This window comes from Polypterus senegalus, chromosome 3 (genome assembly GCF_016835505.1).
Source record: "Polypterus senegalus isolate Bchr_013 chromosome 3, ASM1683550v1, whole genome shotgun sequence".
Lineage (NCBI taxonomy): Eukaryota > Metazoa > Chordata > Cladistia > Polypteriformes > Polypteridae > Polypterus > Polypterus senegalus.
In genome coordinates this window covers 208,912,722-208,929,596 of record NC_053156.1, presented here as the reverse complement: position 1 = coordinate 208,929,596, position 16,875 = coordinate 208,912,722, and the positions used below count along the sequence as shown (strand labels likewise).

The following is a 16,875-nucleotide window of genomic DNA, read 5'->3' as shown; positions in this document are numbered from 1 at the left end:
TTTTAGAGAAGCGTCCGTATCTTCTAAGCAAACAGCCTCTGTGCAAACACCCCCTCTGCTCACACCCCCTCCATCAGGCACTGAGAATGTCAGAGAGTGTGAGAGACAGAGAAAAGCAAACGATCAAGCACCGTGCGGGAAGCATATCTTATATCATTGAGGAGTTTTAGTTAATATGTAATACATGCTCTGATTGGGTAGCTTCTAAGGGCTCATTTATACTTCACGCTCAGAACGCGTACGCGTCCGCATCATGGCTGCCACGCGTTCCCAGCGTTCATTTCACGCGTCCTCTGAGCAGGTCCTCAGAAATTAACGCGCGTGCGCGAGTTGCAGTACCAGCAAAAAGTCGGGGGGCGCAGTGTGCTAAAAGTCGGAACGTGACGTCAGGGTCTCTGTTTACTATCTACATGTGACAGCAAGCCTCTATGGAGATCCTTCGGGGATCGATGTGCGCGCTTTGCTGTTTGATGAATGGTTCAAAGTGTTGAAGCAAAATGCTGACATACAGATGCATTCGTGATGCTTTTATATTCAAGCGTCGCATATTCCCGATCGTAATGACACGATACATTTTAAAAGTCTCACATACCATCTTTTGTGCCGTCTATTTTTTATTTTTTTACTTTACCTGCTGTCAGGTACAAGAAGCTCGTAGTGATGAAAAACTGGGATGACGTTTACGATGGTCTGCTTTAATAATAAAGTAAACTACAAGGTTAAAGTGAACATTTCGAGATTAAAGCCGAAATTTCCACTTTAATCACAAAATACACGTTTTCACTGTGTCTTTTATTTTATTCTCAGTGGCTCAAATACAGCGCTATACATTATGTTGCCGATGTGAAGTTGCAAAAAAAAAAATATGGCGGCACTGAGACTTTTAAAATGTATCGTGTCATTACGATCGGGAATATGCGACGCTTGAATATAAAAGCACCACGAATGCATTTGTATGTCGGCATTTTGCTTCACCGCATCGAAGCATCCATCCTGTAGGATTGGCATAGAGGCTTTCTATCACATGTAGATAGTTCCCGAATGTAATGACACGATACATTTTAAAAGTCTCACATACCATCTTTTGTGTCGTCTTTTTTAATTTTTTTTTTTTTGCAACTTAACAACAGCAACATAATGTATAGCGTTATATTTGAACCACTGAGAAAAAAATAAAGGACACGGTGAAAACGTGTATTTTGTGATTAAAGTGGAAATTTCGCTTTAATCTCAATTGTCCACTTTAACCTCGTAGTTTACTTTATCATTAAAGCAGACCGTCAAACGGTCATCCCAGTTTTTAATCGCTACGAGCTTCTTGGACCTGACAGCTGCGGTAAGCAGCAAAAGATCACCACACAGAACAAATTAAATGTATGATATTCCAACTCTCTGCACATTTAGAATCTTGATATCACTTTCATGATGAAATGCATTAAAGTGTGTATGTTACATTTTACATATAATTTCATTTAAATAATGAATACTGTTAATAATTACACACATGGGGGTGACACGGTGGCGGAGCAATAGCACTGCTGTCTCGCAGGGAGTTACATTGCTGGTATTTCCTGCTTGTATTCCACACTGTGCTCCGGTTTCCTTCCAAAGATAAGCAGATTTGGGGATTTGGTGCTGCTAAAATGACGCTAGTGTATGTGTGCTTGTATTCACCTTGCGATGAGCTGAGACCTCGTCCAGGGATTGTTTCTCAGTCGTGCCCAATGCTTGTTGGAATGGACACATCCCTGGATTGATGGATTTAATCAATAAACATCCTTTTCACAGATATTGCGGTAAGGTGTTATCGGAATTTAGTAGGTGTTTTAGGCAATTCACAACACAGAGAAGCCAAACATGTTCTCACCGTGATAATATCTCACACTGCCACCTGGTGGACTCCTCCAGATTTACGTAAAGTACGCGCAAGTATAAACACTTCAACGCTTGCGTAGCAGGAGCGTCCGCTGCAGCATGCGTCGCGTGAAGTATAAACGAGCCCTTTGCCATCCGCCAATAGCGTCCCTTGTATGAAATCAACTGGGCTAACAGACTGAGGAGGCATGTACCATAAATTAAAAGACCCATAAATTAAAAGAGTCTGCAGAAATCCGCGAACCAGCGAAAAATCTGTGATATATATTTAGATATGCTTACATTTAAAATCCGCGATAGAGTGAAGCCGCGAAAGTCGAAGCGCGATATAGCGAGGGATCACTGTATATTAATAAAGAAAGAAATGAACAAACTACTAAACAATATATATATATATCATACCCCAACCAACCCCGACATAACATTTAATCCCGAAAGTGTCCGGTGGAAAGTAATAATAAAAGAAAAAGTGCAGCACAAAGTTAATATACAATATAAACCCTCCCTTGACCCCACACTGAACACGAACTCAATAAGACACACAGAAAGTATGAAATGCACATAAAAGTACAGAAAATTGAACAGAAAATGGATAATGTTTGTGAACCTGGTTCAGCTGGAAAAATTGTCCTATGGAATTTACATGGATGAAAATGATGGCTTGGTCCTCTCCCCAAACAACAAGAAACAGTCTCACTGTGGTTATCATCAGTGAGACATGACGTGATCCAGAACCCCGGGGTTTTGCGGTGCAAAGCTGCTGTTGTCGGGCGTTGAAAGTGGCAGGTAGACAAAGGGGTGAATGATTTGAATCGGTGCTTTCTCCTGGCTTTGTAGTGAATTGGCGGTCTAATATAATGGGATTTTTTTTTCTTTCTGTCCTTCCATTTAAATAGTGAATGATTGGATGCAGGTGATGGAATTAACTGGACCAATTATTATGAGGGGCTACGGTTCCACAGTGTTATCCTTCCCCCATTGTTTCCAGGGGAGCATATTTACATACACACAGACCATGTAAACAGGACAACAAGACGAAAGATGGGACTCAGCACAAAATACATTTACAATGACATTAATCATGTAGCACCGCTAGTGTGTTTAAGTGTTCTCTTTCTCTTTTAATGACCACCTCTCTGCTTGCTATTATTGTATCATTCGATTTTTTTCATTAAGTTAAAATGTCTTCATTGTACATAGAACTTTAAGTAAGAAAGGCTTAAGTCTTTCTCATCTGTAACATTGAGGCCTCTCTCATTTGAACATTCCTTTTTATTTCAAAACAAAGAGGGTCAGTGACTCTTTAAATGTCTTTCTGCTTCTCTGGAATAAATCCTACATTTGGTAAGGAATTTGGAAAAGGAACCAGTAAATAAGAGACCAAGGCATCCTGCAACAGGGCTTTTCACTCACCGCATCTTGGGTTACAATGGTAAAAAGTAAAAGTTGCCAGGACCAGTTATCCATGTTGCAAATGTGCACAATTGGGGCTAACAAGTTCATTTTAGAATTTAGCATAACAAATGTTACAACTTTAAATGGATTTATCCTACTGTATTTGACTGTTTTAGTACAAGTTATAGATGCCAAACTATGCCTTATTTAATTTTCTGGTATTAACAATTCATTTGTCAAAGTTGAATTGAAAGAAGAACAAATATATTCTATATTAACCTCTAGTGTTTCTTTACAAAGATACATTTTTATACCATTGCCTACTTGTACTACTTCTTTACTGAAAGCAGAAACTCCTGTTTTGGCTATTGATAAAATGTTGTTTCTCATTGTTGTACACTCTCTGCTCTCTAACCTAATTACTTTTCTTTACATGCTTTGATGCTAATTTTCAATTTAAATACATATTACAGAATTTATGCTTAATATTATATACAAGATGATAAGACATACTAAGGCAGATAAAAATAACCCTTGAAGTAACATTGTTATGATCCATCAACACAAAATATTTAAAAGGGATAAAGAGGCCTGAAAATAAATATAAATCAGACCAGGACTTCACTGGCAAGCCCCAAAAACAGGCCTTACCCATGCAGCCAGACCTCAATCCAAGAGGCAGGCTTTCAGGTCTACACAGGCCCAAAATGGGGCACTGGCTTTAAAAGTTGAAAAATACTTTTAAATTTCCTAAAATCTCTTCAGGGAGAGGAAACTATATACACTTTGGCTTAAAGGACAACTCCAACAAAAAATCTTTACAAACAAAGAATTGATTCACCTAAATCAGAAAGAGTATAAAAACAGAAAATGGAAAAGATTGGGAGTGCTCTCCCCTAGACTTTCTCTTAAACTCATATATGTGGATGAGTAAACCACAAGACAATGATTATATTTTTATATTATGTACATTAACAAACCATCAACAACAAATCAAAACAAATGAATATATTGAACAATTATTATAAAAGTAAAATTGAATAAATCAGACCCTGCAGCTGCATAAATAAAAGGTAAAGTACCACTTCCGGTTAGTGGAAATAGCCCAAAAGTTGATAGAAATCTATGTTTTGAAACCTAATACTTGTATGTAAAATTTGGTTCACCTAAATGAAAACGTACTCATGGTATTGTGTTTACATACACACATACACAGACAGATACACAGACATAATTCCAAAAATGGCATTTTCAGACTCCAAAACTCCAAGATTCATCAAAATCTCGAAATGGAATTTTTGGACGATTACAATACTTCCCCCATACTTCGTGCACGAGAAAGTAAAAAAGAGGGTAAAAGGATTTGCGTTAAAAAGGCAATCCAGAGCAAACTACACTACATTCGCCATCCAGTACTCAGAATGTAAAACCAGAAGCAATAAATCCACAAAAGAATACTCAAAGTTTTGAACTTTTCCCCACAAACACTGTTGGGACCTTCTACCATTCTCTGTATAAAGGCTGAGGGTGGACCCTAGTACTAACATGATGGGGGTCCCGCTTCTTGAAGTTTCTCCCACAAAAGACGAGAGTTAGATTCAAACAATGTAAAACACAATATATAATAATAAATACAAATCACAATGTTAACAAAAAACACAAAACATATGAGAACTAATAATTAAAAATGGCAAAAAATAATAATAAAATAGAAAGTAAATATAAGCTAGGGAACAAGCCTGTAACATAACATAACATTATAAAATTGTTACCTGTTTTTGCAGCAACGAAGTCTGAAATTTTACGTATTATATTGTCATAAGCTACCAAATCAGGTGAAGGAAGGATACAGATAATACAAATGAGCCAATGGCCCATCTATTCAAGAAAAAAAAGCAAAACAAGAAATATGTTGAAATATTACCCTCCATTATAACCCAATTATTTAGCTCCGGTGTTAAAGGCCCCACCACTGTTAGCTTCAAAACTGTTCTGATGTTCCAGCCCCAGAGCATGCCACTCTATTGTGTATTCTTACCAAGTTGGTGTTGTGTCACATAGCTTGACTGATTATATAATTTCCTCAGGACTTCAAATCTCTTAATGCACCAAAAAAGTCCTGGGAGGTTAATTCATTTAGCAGAGACTCAATTTGGAGTAAACATTAAACAGACATCTGTGCCATCTACAAAGCTTGATAAGCCTCTTTTCTGTTTGCATGGACCAAAACACTCGCTTTCCTTCCTTCCATCTTTGTTCCACCTTTTCGGCCACCTTTGATCTTCACTGTTTGTGGATATTGTACACATTGTCCTTCCAGTTGAACTCCATTGGCTACTGAACGCTGCAACCATACAACTTGCAACTCAGCGTGCAAAAATTTAGTTGTAGTGAGTCACAAAGAGTTGTAGCGAATGTCAAGAGTCTTATAACTGAGGCGGAGGGTTTGTCATAGTACATGATTGTCACAATGGTTGCATGCTGTAACAGTCCACCACTTACTTTGGTTTTCCAAACAGTATGTAAATGAAGACTAGTGCTAAAAATCATAGGAAAACTTTTGTATCTTTGTTTAAAATTTTCAAAGTATATGCTCTTTGTTCATGTCATCCTTCCTGACTAATGTTACCAACATTTAAAAACATTTTGCTTCTTTTTGTAACATTTTTCATTGACGAAATAGTCTTTAGGTACTATTTCATTTTTATTTTAACCACTAAGATTGAACTGATACTAAAATTAACATTTACTGGAGGGGATTCCTTTCAGTAAGTGTTACTTTGTGGTGTTATGGAAAAATAAATGACCTTTCACAGTAGCTCTGACTGACACACCAGGCAGAACTGAACTTTTCCTGGAGTTTGGAGTTAGAGAACGATTCACACCCAGCTTCTTAAATTCACGTTATGGTGCTTTGTTGTAGGAGAAAGCTGACAAACCCTTCTAAAAACTAAGAACAACATTATTTCTATAGAACATTGTCCTACAAAGGAACCTAAGAACATAAGAAAATGGACAAACGAAAGAATACCTTTCAGTCCATCAAGCCTGTTTGTTTAGCTAATAGTAAGCTGTCCCAATATCTCATTCTGATTCTATTTAAAGGTTCCCAATTTGGGGTGATTTGTTTCAAACCAGTTTTGTTAAACTTGTTAAACATGTATGGAATGCTTTTTGATTTTAATAAAATAAAATAAAAAAAAAGGCTCCCAAGATTTCTGGTTCAACTACATGTCTCGGTAGTTTGTTCCAGAGTATGATAACTTTTTGAGTAAAGAAGTGCTGCCTGGCTTTAGTTTTAAATGCACTTTCCTTTAATTTCCACCGGTGCTCTCAAGTACATGACTCACCCGTAAGCCACAAGAATTTTGCTGGATGTATTTTATCAATGCCTTTGAGGATTTTAAATACCTGGATTAGGTCCTCACTCAGTCTCCTCTGCTCAGAACAAAACATGTTTAATATAGTATGTAACTCATTGTGCTTTTCAAGAAATCAAAGCAAAAGCTTTAAAGAGAAGCAATAAATTAAAATAGATAAGACAAATAATTAATAAATGACATACTTAAATCAATAAATATAATACACACATAACACAGATCTACAAGTAATAGGTAAAGCAGAATTCCTGTTTATAAGTTTGTTCTCCGGTCTCTAATGTCTGATGGCTAGAAAAATAAATAAATAAATAAAACTGCAGGGGTTCCAAGAACAAAAGATTGTCTAGCTTCCACTGAGCACTGTACTTAATGTAAGTGTACTAAAGCAATTCCTTACTGTTTACTATGCTTTGTGCTAAAATATTCAATGCATTGGGTCTCATTGACAAATGGAATATCCACTTATGTTCTAGCATGACAGAAGGCTACCCAGTACTTTGATGAGGTGAAGGTGACATTTAAAATTGGAAAAAACTGTAGAAAAGCTGATTGCAGACTCATGAAGATATGTGATATTTCTATGCAAACTGTTAAAAGTAGAATTAAAATACTACTATGAAAAGCTAAATTAAAAAAGTGGGTTATAAGAAGTTTTTAAAAATGTTAATCTGCCATATCTCTATTGATAAAGTTTTCCAGATTTATTTGGTGCATAGCAGAAAAAAGGCCACCTCACCATTTATGTTGTGCTTAGCTCTTTGAATAATAAGTAGAGCACTATTAATAGATCTAAGGCTATGGCTTGGAATGAACAAAATCATATAGAGGGTTATATACCATTAGTAAAATTTTAAAGGAAAATTTTTAAGGACATAAATAAAAAAAAAATAAATAATACTAAGACTAGTGAGATGTTCAAGTTTTATTTTTCTGGTTAGGATTCTTGCTGCAGCATTTTGAGCTAACTGCAAATGACTGACATTTTTCTTAGGTAGACCTGTTGGGATTGCATTACAGTAATCTATTTGCAAAAAAAATGAATTAATTTTTCAGCAACTTGCATTCTTATAAGAGGTCTAATTTTTGCAATATTCCTTGAGTGAAAAAATGCAGTTCTAATAGTATGGTTGATGTCAGAGACCACGGCTACACCTAAATTCTTTATTTCCACTTTGACTTAATGTTAATGGATCAGGTTTATGTCTAAGAACTTCATTATTTTCATCCATTCAGAAGTATAAACTAGACATTGGATCAGAGGATCCAGAGCTTCAGGGTTATCAGGTGCAAGAGATAAATAAAGCTGTTTGTCATCTGCAAAGCTGTGGTAGTTCATCTTGTCTCTCTATTATACAGTATTTCCCAAAAAATAAGACAGTGTCTTATATTAATTTCTGCTCCAAAAGAGCCACTTGGGCATATTTTAGAGGATATGTTATATTTATATATATTTATTCATGTACAACAATATAAATTTATCCAAATACAGTCATGTCATCTTCTTCTGGAATATCGCCATAACTCTCCACATTCAAACCCTGAATTTCAGTCTGAATTTCTTGCTAATCTAGCTGCTTTTAGGATCCTAAAGGATCAAGGTGTGCGCTTCGATGTTTGATGAAAGGTTTGATGTGGTGAAGCAAAATACCGACATACAAAAGCATTTGTGGTGCTTTGATATTCAAGTGTCACATATTCCCCAAAATAATGAAACGAAACATTTTAAAAGTCTCACATACCATCTTCTGTGCTGTCTTTTTTTTTTTTTTTGCACCTTTACAATACTATCAGAATGTATGGCGGCGTATTTGAGCCACACAGAAAAAAAATAAGGACATAATGAAAATGTCTATTTTGTGATTAAAGTGGAAATTTCAGCTTCATCCTAAAACCGACCCAATTGTTAAATCGTTACACGCTTCTGGGGCTCCTCCTGACCTGACAGCAGCGGCAAGCAGCATTCCCGCACAGAATACATTTAATCTATACTAATAAAAGGCAAAGCCCTCACTGACTGACTGACTGACTGACTCACTCACTCACTCACTCACTCACTGACTCATCACTAATTCTCCAACTTCCCATGTAGGTAGAAGGCTGAAATTCGGCAGGCTCATTCCTGACAGCTTACTTACAAAAGTTGGGCAGGTTTCATTTCGAAATTCTACGCGTAACGGTCATAACTGAAAGCTATTTTTCTACATATACTGTAATGGAGTTGAGCTCAAAAGCCGTGGGGGGAGGAGTTTCGTGTGACATCATCACACCTCCCACGTAATCATATGAACTGACTGTCAACGCAGTACGTAGAAAACCAGGAAGAGCTACAAAAAGCGCTGAAGAAAACATGCATTATATAATTCAGAAGGCATCGAAACAATAAGAAGCGAGCGAGTGACATATACAACCATATTCATGAGTGCTGCTACTTCGGAAACAAAGCACGGTGTAAACCTAAAGTTTAAATTAAGTTCATAGACAGGCTGCCGCTGGCGTTTGTCATGCCCACGGGTAATGCGTTTAATGAGAGGGCGCAGGATATAAACGAGAGTTTTGATCACTTTGTAACTAAGTTAAAATTGCAGGTGAGGGGCTGTGCTTATGCAAATTCCGAGAGACTGTGTTTGTGGGGGATTGACAGTTAAGGCAGGTGGGGGAGTCACGTCATCATCTCCCCTCCCATTTACCTCATTTCGCTCTGAGCTGAGTTCCGCAGCTAACACACGCAGTGTTACGGAGGCGACTTTGTGACGCTGCCACCAAAAACTCACAGAAAAATCCACAAGTTAATACACACGCTGTGTCTAGAGTTTCTCCACACTGAATCCTCCAGGCACTACTTACAAAAGGTTACATTGACAATCGTGTTATTTTTAAAATGTTTCCTTTTCTTAGCACAAGCACAGCTGAGAAGCTTCGATGCATGTGCTCCACAACGCGTTAAAAAATCACGCATTTAATCACAAGCAAAGGGGAACTTCTGTCAATGCATGATTTCCTGGTACACCGATTACATTGATCAACGCTTCCCAATTCATTTTACCCTCGCACCCCCTTGGTTTGAGAAGAAGTATGAAAAAATATGACGTTAACACAGAAAAACAGATCACCAATTGAAGCTTTATGAATAATCGATTTGCCATCAATAATTGTTTTGGTAAAGCCAAACTCAGTGTAATCCTTACATTTTATAATTTTTCCGCCACAAGCCATGATTAAATGAACAGTAAAAAAGTAAGAGCGAAGCGAGGGTGATTTATTCAGGCAGGCAGGCGACAGCTCAATAGCTCGAATTTGGATATAAGTAGGTTCTATTTAGTCGCCAGAAATATTTTTGTTAGGAATGGAAGTTGTATTTAGTCTTTAAATTTCTATGGTAAAGAAAAAGTTATGCAATGATGACTACATTTAACTATATAAAGTCAAAACTTGATTATATAAAGTCACTGTCAGAATAAATAAAGTCACAACTTGAATATATAAAGTCAGCGCTGGAATATATAAAGTCAAAACTTGAATATATAAACCTGAGTATATAAAGACGGCATTGGAATATTTCAGAATATATAAAGTAAGCGCTGGAATATATAAAGTCAAAACTTTATATATTCCAGTGCTGACTTTATATATTCAAGTTTTGACTTTATACATTCAGAAAAAGTTTTGACTTTATGTATACCGAGGCTGACTTTAAATATTCAAGTTTTGACTTTATATATTCGGGAATGATTTTATATATTCAAGTTTTGACTTTATATATTCTGACGCGACTTTATATATTTACAAAATCAATTTATTTGCCTGTTTGGCACCTTATAGTATAAGTGTGTGTGTATATATTGTGGTAGATAGGGGGCGCTCTAGCTCCCTTGAACCCCTGTCCACGACTCCAAACACCAGGTAAAAATCCTCAAGTTGACTTTATTTAATCTCCACAGTGTACAAAGCACACTCTTCACCACAATACTCATAAATACAAACAATAATTACAATAAACCAATCCTCCAGCTCCCAGACGCATGGCCACCCTTCCACTCAGCTCAGCTCGCCGTCTGGGAGCTCCCACAGTCCTTTTATATCTCCTGACCCAGAAGTGTTCCCAATCCCCAGTCCATGTGATTCTCAATCACTTCCGGGTCAGGTAAAAGCTCTTCTCTTCAACCCGGAAGCCTGTCGCTCTTTCTATGACGAACTTCCAGGTCATAGGGCACAAAGAAGTCCTCAGTCCTCCCTGCAGCTCCCTCTTGTGGCCCCCATGGCATCCAGCAGGGCTGTGCATAAAAACCACATTGTCCATGATGCCCTGCTGGTCTTCTGGGGACCTCCATGCTGCAAGGAGGGCTCCACCTGGCGGCTTGGGGGTATTGGCCGGGATAAACGGCCGGCCATCCTCCACTATATATATATATATATATATATATATATATGCCAGCAACACTTATGACAATGACAAAACAATTACATTGTCAATCATGTTACGTTATTTTTAAAATTTTTCCTTTTCTTTTTTATAACTTCTTTTACACACTACTTCTCCGCTGCGAAGCACGGGTATTCTGCTAGTTTATAATAATCCAGCTCTCTGCACATTTAGAATTCTTTGATTTATACTTGATATGACTTTCATGATGAAATGCATTAAAATATGTATATTACATTTTACAGATAAATCATTAAGTTTGTTTAAATAATGAATACTGCTAATAGTTACACATATGGGGTGGCACTTTGGCAGAGAAGTAGCACTGCTGTCTTACAGGGAGTCACGTCCCTTGTGATCCCTGCCTGGAGTTTGCATGTTTTTCCTGGTGGGTTTCCAAAGTGTTTTCCATCCAAAGACATGAAGGTTTGGGGAATTGGTGAACCTACAATGACGCCAGTGTATGTGTGTGCTTGTGTTCACCTTGCGATGAGCTGATGCCCCATCCTGAGATTTTGTTTCTGTTTTGCGCCGATGCTGCTGGAATGGGCGTATCCCTGAATTGATGGATGTAATCATTAAACATCCTTTTCAGAGATATTGTGGAAAGATGTCTTCAGAATTTAATGGGTGTTTCGGGCACATGCGTCGCATCTCGTGAAGTATAAACCTGGCCTTAGGTGCCTTACTTTTCAGCTGATGATCTTGAAGAGGGCTTATTTTTGGGGTAGGGCTTATATTACAGAGCAGCCTGAAAATCATGCTATGGCTTATTTTTGGAATAGGTCTTATTTTTGGGGAAACACAGTAATAGAAAAATCCTGGGACAAGATAAGACTTTTTAGCCTGGGACGAGACATGACTTTTTCAGAAAAATACTTTCATGTCTCGTGAGACAAGACTTTGTTCCAAGAGATTTTATCATTCCCGGGGCCAGAAATAAAAGGTAAAGAGTAGATGACAGTAAAACATCATAAAGAATTCAAAAACGCTGGCGCGATACACATGCAGAGCAGGTTATAGATAATGAAAATACTAACATTCGAAAGTCTCAAAAAAATGATAGTAAAGATCGCATTAGTGCAAACAAATGGAAATTATTACTCGTGAATTAATAGAAGAGCGAAAAGAGATTGAATATATTGTTCGGATTTAAACTTTAAGTCGGAGATTTGTAGATCGTCTAATTCGTGTTGCCATCAGGGAAAAGTAGTGTTTCTTCCCAATGAAGAGGCATATCCATGAGAATTAAAAGATTTGTTGTTTGGTGAAAGTGAAATTGAAATTCACATACGCGAGCTGCGGAGGCGAAGTGGCTGGTGCGTAGTGCAGGCCAGGGGGGTTGGCGAGCGAAGCAAGCAGGGGGCGAAGCCCCCTAGTGTTTCAATATAATCTGGCCTAACAAGAGCATATAAATTGAAAACAGTAACAGTGACAGCTGGCCCAGAATAAATTCTTGTGGTACACCATATACAATATCATGGATTTCTGAACTACAATCACCATACCTAAAACAGAATTTTTTACCTGTTAAATAAGACTAAAACTAGTTTACGATACTGCCAGAGAAACCCACCCATGGTCTAAGGTGATTTATGAGAATACTCTGGTCTATTGTGTTAAAAGCTGTGCTCAGATCAAAAAGAACAAGAACAAATATGTGACCTGTGCCCACATTAACCACCAAGTCATTTACCACTTTAACCGGTGAGGTTTCTGCACTATGCTTTGGTCTAAAAGCAAACAAAAATTTGTCAAGAATAGAATGTTTATTTAATAAGCTATTTAACTGTTGTAAAATTGCCTTTTCTAATATTATACTTTAAAAAGGCAGATTAGAAATAGGTCTAAAACAGAGGAGTCTGGATTATGCTTCATCAGCAGGGGTTTAACTTCCATAATCTTTAGACAATCTGAGAAGACCCCAGTATCTAATGAAAAGTTAGCTATGTCTAATACACGTTCAGTGAGTACATCTGAGACATCTTTGAAAAAGTCTGTTGGGACTGGGACAAGGACACAAGTGCAAGCTTAGAGCTGTTCAAATAAAATTAAAGTTAAAATGATAAAAACAAATGAAATGATTATTATGTATGTTGGTTGTTTTACTATAATGTACAGTTACAGGTCTTAAGATTTACTGTATCTCATAATTTGTTTCTACAGATTTTGGCTATGTTACGAAATCCCAAAGATGTTATCGTTTCTTACTTCCATTTCCAAAACAACAACCCTGTTATAGGATTATGTTATACATGGAATGAATTCTTCTGTAGATTCCTAGAGGGAAAAGGTAAGTCAATAAAAATGAAGATTGCCTCAGCCTTTAATAAACTATAAGTTAAAAAGCTTTAAAAAATATGTAATCTACCTTTAGGATGGGAAATATTTTTGCCTTTTTTATTTTCATGGTATTCTATTCTTGTTAAATTATTATATACTCAAGTTTCAAGTGTAGTCAAAGCCCAACTGCAAATTCTTTTAAAAATACAGCTTATTACCAGTAGTTAAGTTGGGTCTGATTGGAAATTCAAGTAAAAGTAAAGTAATTTCAGCCTAACTGGATTCAATGAGCTTACTCCAACTCCTTTCCTTGGAAGACGTAAGCCATATTGGTAGCAGAGGTTTAACAGACTTGGCAAATCCTAACTTTTAAAATTAAACTTTTGGGTGGAATGGGGAATGGCTATCTTCTTACAACTTTATGTGGTTTCAAAAAATAAACAATCTGGTGCTAAAATGAGTACACCACCCACACATACTCAAATTAAAATATCAAGAAGGAGCTCTGCCAGTTTTTGTTCTTGTTATGATTTACCTAATACAAGAAAGCTAATACCAGGGAAGACTTTCCCAGACACAGAGAAGCCACTCTTAAATAGTTAATTTCCAACTATGTATGCAAATAATCAGGCAAAAAGAATAAAAAACAAGAAGAATGAACTAATTAAAGAGTAACAATCTTAAAAAAGGAAATTGAAGAAATGAACGCATAACTGATAAGTGATAACAAAAACTTGATGTCAAAGAGGAATGGTGCAAGTTTAAGCCAAACCTGATCCAAGGTCAAAAATCAAAACTTTTAAAATCACAAGGCCTAAAGGAAAAGTCTCCAATGACATTAAACATACCACATACCAAAAATATCCAAGACAATACAAAATATCCTATTAATCTTTGGCAAATACTGCAATGATGGACCAACTGGCACAGCAGCCCAAGCTAAATGATGCAAATTTAAATTTTTTTAACTACACTTGGGAGGGCTGATATTGTTGGTGCACCCAATCCAAAATCAGCAAGTTAAGCAAATTATGGTTCTGGGGTCAAATTACAAGTAGAAAGAAATAGCAGTCAACAAAACAAAGGTAAGAGGTAAGGAAAAAAATTAAAAGCATGAATAAAAATGTTAACAGGAACTGTAAAGTCATCCCTTTGTATTAAAAAATCTGCAAATGCTGAAGTCCCTTATGTACAATGGCATATTTATGTTGTGACTGATAGGGGGCGCTATCGCTCCCTTGAACCCTTGTCCAAGACACCAGACATCAGATAAAAGACTAAATAGTTGACTTTTTATTCACAAACAGTGCAGAAAGCACCCTCCTCTTCACAATACTCATAAATAACACAATAATCCACAATAAACAATTATCCTCCACTCCCAGACGCGTTGCCACCCTTCCACCCAGCTCAGCTCGTCGTCTGGAGTTCCCAGAGTCCTTTTATATTCCCTGAACCGGAAGTGTTCCCAATCCCCAGTCCATGTGATTCCTTATGACTTCAGATAAAAAGTCTTCTTCTTCACCCCAGAAGCACATCACTTCCGCTGTTGCTTTGCCTATGATGCACTTACGGGTTATAGGGCACATGTGACTCTCTGTGCCTCCCTGCAGCGTCCTCTGTTGGCCCCTGAGGTATCCAGCAGGTTTGTAGGGGAAAACTCCATAATCCATGATTCCCTGCTGGTATCCGGGGCACCTCCATGCTGCAGGTAGAGCTCCATGTGGCAGCCTGGGGTTATTGGCCGGGATGAGAAGCCAGCCATAGACCACAACCTATAACCTACACACATCCCTCGTATACTTTAAATCATCTCTAGATTACTTATAATACCTAGTACAATGTAAATGCTATGTAAACAGTTATTATACTGTATTGTTTAAGGAAATATGACTTTGGCAAGTAACATGCCACTTTTCAAAAAATCTAAGATATTAATTTTCATGTTGAGATATAGCACTATAAGCTTGCTATTAGCCTTCAAGGGATTGCTTTGTCTACTTAATTGCTTTTTAGAAACCATAGAAACAAAGGATGCACACAATGTGATGCCAAGCTAATTGTAACTGTAATAGTTAATTGTTACAGCTTAATTGTAGTAACACAGGGCAGCGCTTGCTACTGTCCTTTTGTGTCAATATGAATATTTGTATGTCTTTTGTGTTTTGTTTAATAGCTGCAGTACTGCAGAAAGTGTACAGATGGAAACAGATTCCCACTATGGAAGATGGTAGCACTCAGATGTAGGATACGTGAGCAAAAAAGAGCTTTCCTTTTGCAAAGGTAGCAATTGCTAGGGTCAATCTACAGAGTAGAGCAAGGATACTTCGTTTGAGCAGTTTACTACAATGAGCTATTTTTAATTCCTGTGGCGGGAAGCTACAGCAGGGTATGCCTACAGATCACTTCATTTGTGTGGATTCAGCATAGTGCTTGGTGAGTGGCAAGTTCAAGTTTTGCTTTTCAGAACTTTCTGGATTTCCTTTTTTCTAGTATTTTCGATCCATGCATGCGGAACTTATAGGTGTGGTGGGCCGATTGTCCTGCTAAGTTTGAATTTGCCATACCCGATAGTAAAATTAAAGATACGGACAGGGAGATGACAGAGAAAACAAGGTGAATAAAAAGGGGCTGAAGTTAGACAATGAACAGAAATAACAAAAGTCTAAAATGGAAACCAGAAATCTTAATCAAGAAATGTGTAAAGTCCTAACTTGGTAGTTTGAGTTATTTCTAGCTAAACATGTGAAAAATATAAGCTCCAAATACTCACAAAAAAGATACCCTGAGATCTGAGACAGTATCTATGCACTGATGTGATGCATCTAGGGCTGCCAACTGCCTTTCTCTGGAAATAAGGACATTTGGGTCAAAAAATGAGGACTTTTGAAGATGCCTTTCATTATGATGACATAATACACCTTTATACAGTCTTATGGGTTTTTTTAAAAATGATATAAACCTTTAATATAAGTTTCTCACTATAATTATGATATGATGGGCACAATCACAGTCACTGGCAAACTAATAACCAATTAAATATTTTGAATATGCCAAGCTTCTTAAATTAACAGAATTCATTCCTTCCATTCTTAATTGTCGTAAACCTCTAAAAAATGATACACATTGTAAATTCACTTCTAGTGAAATGTAAAATAACTTTACTTTTTACAATTTAGTTTATTTGGATATATCTATATTCTTTTATATTTTTCTACTGATGCTATTTTTTTCTCAGTAAATCTGGGTTCTTTGATAAATATGTATAGAAATCTTTACACAGCATGATACTAAAATTGAATCTTGTGAGCATTAGCCCCTCAATTGAATCTACTCTGCCCTTTTGAAAACAATATATTTGATGTTCATGTAGTCTGTGAACTTGCACTTTCTTTTTTGGCTTAAAGGGTATTCCTAAATTTATGTAGATGAAAGTTATATAATATGAAAATTATGTTAAATTACTTGAAAAAGTGACTTATTACTTGATCAGTTGATAACTAAAAAGATATTGCATTTATA

The 16,875-nt window shown here is 36.8% G+C and overlaps 1 protein-coding gene across 1 annotated transcript in view; it reads left to right on the top strand.

Moving 5' to 3' along the window:
• Positions 1 to 16,875, top strand: part of LOC120526862 (sulfotransferase 6B1-like) — a 60,619-nt gene that overhangs the window by 20,101 nt on the left and 23,643 nt on the right. Inside the window, exon 4 of the mRNA XM_039749980.1 lies at positions 13,237 to 13,363. Coding sequence (XP_039605914.1) covers positions 13,237 to 13,363 — 127 coding nt within the window. The remainder of the gene's footprint in view (positions 1 to 13,236; positions 13,364 to 16,875) is intronic.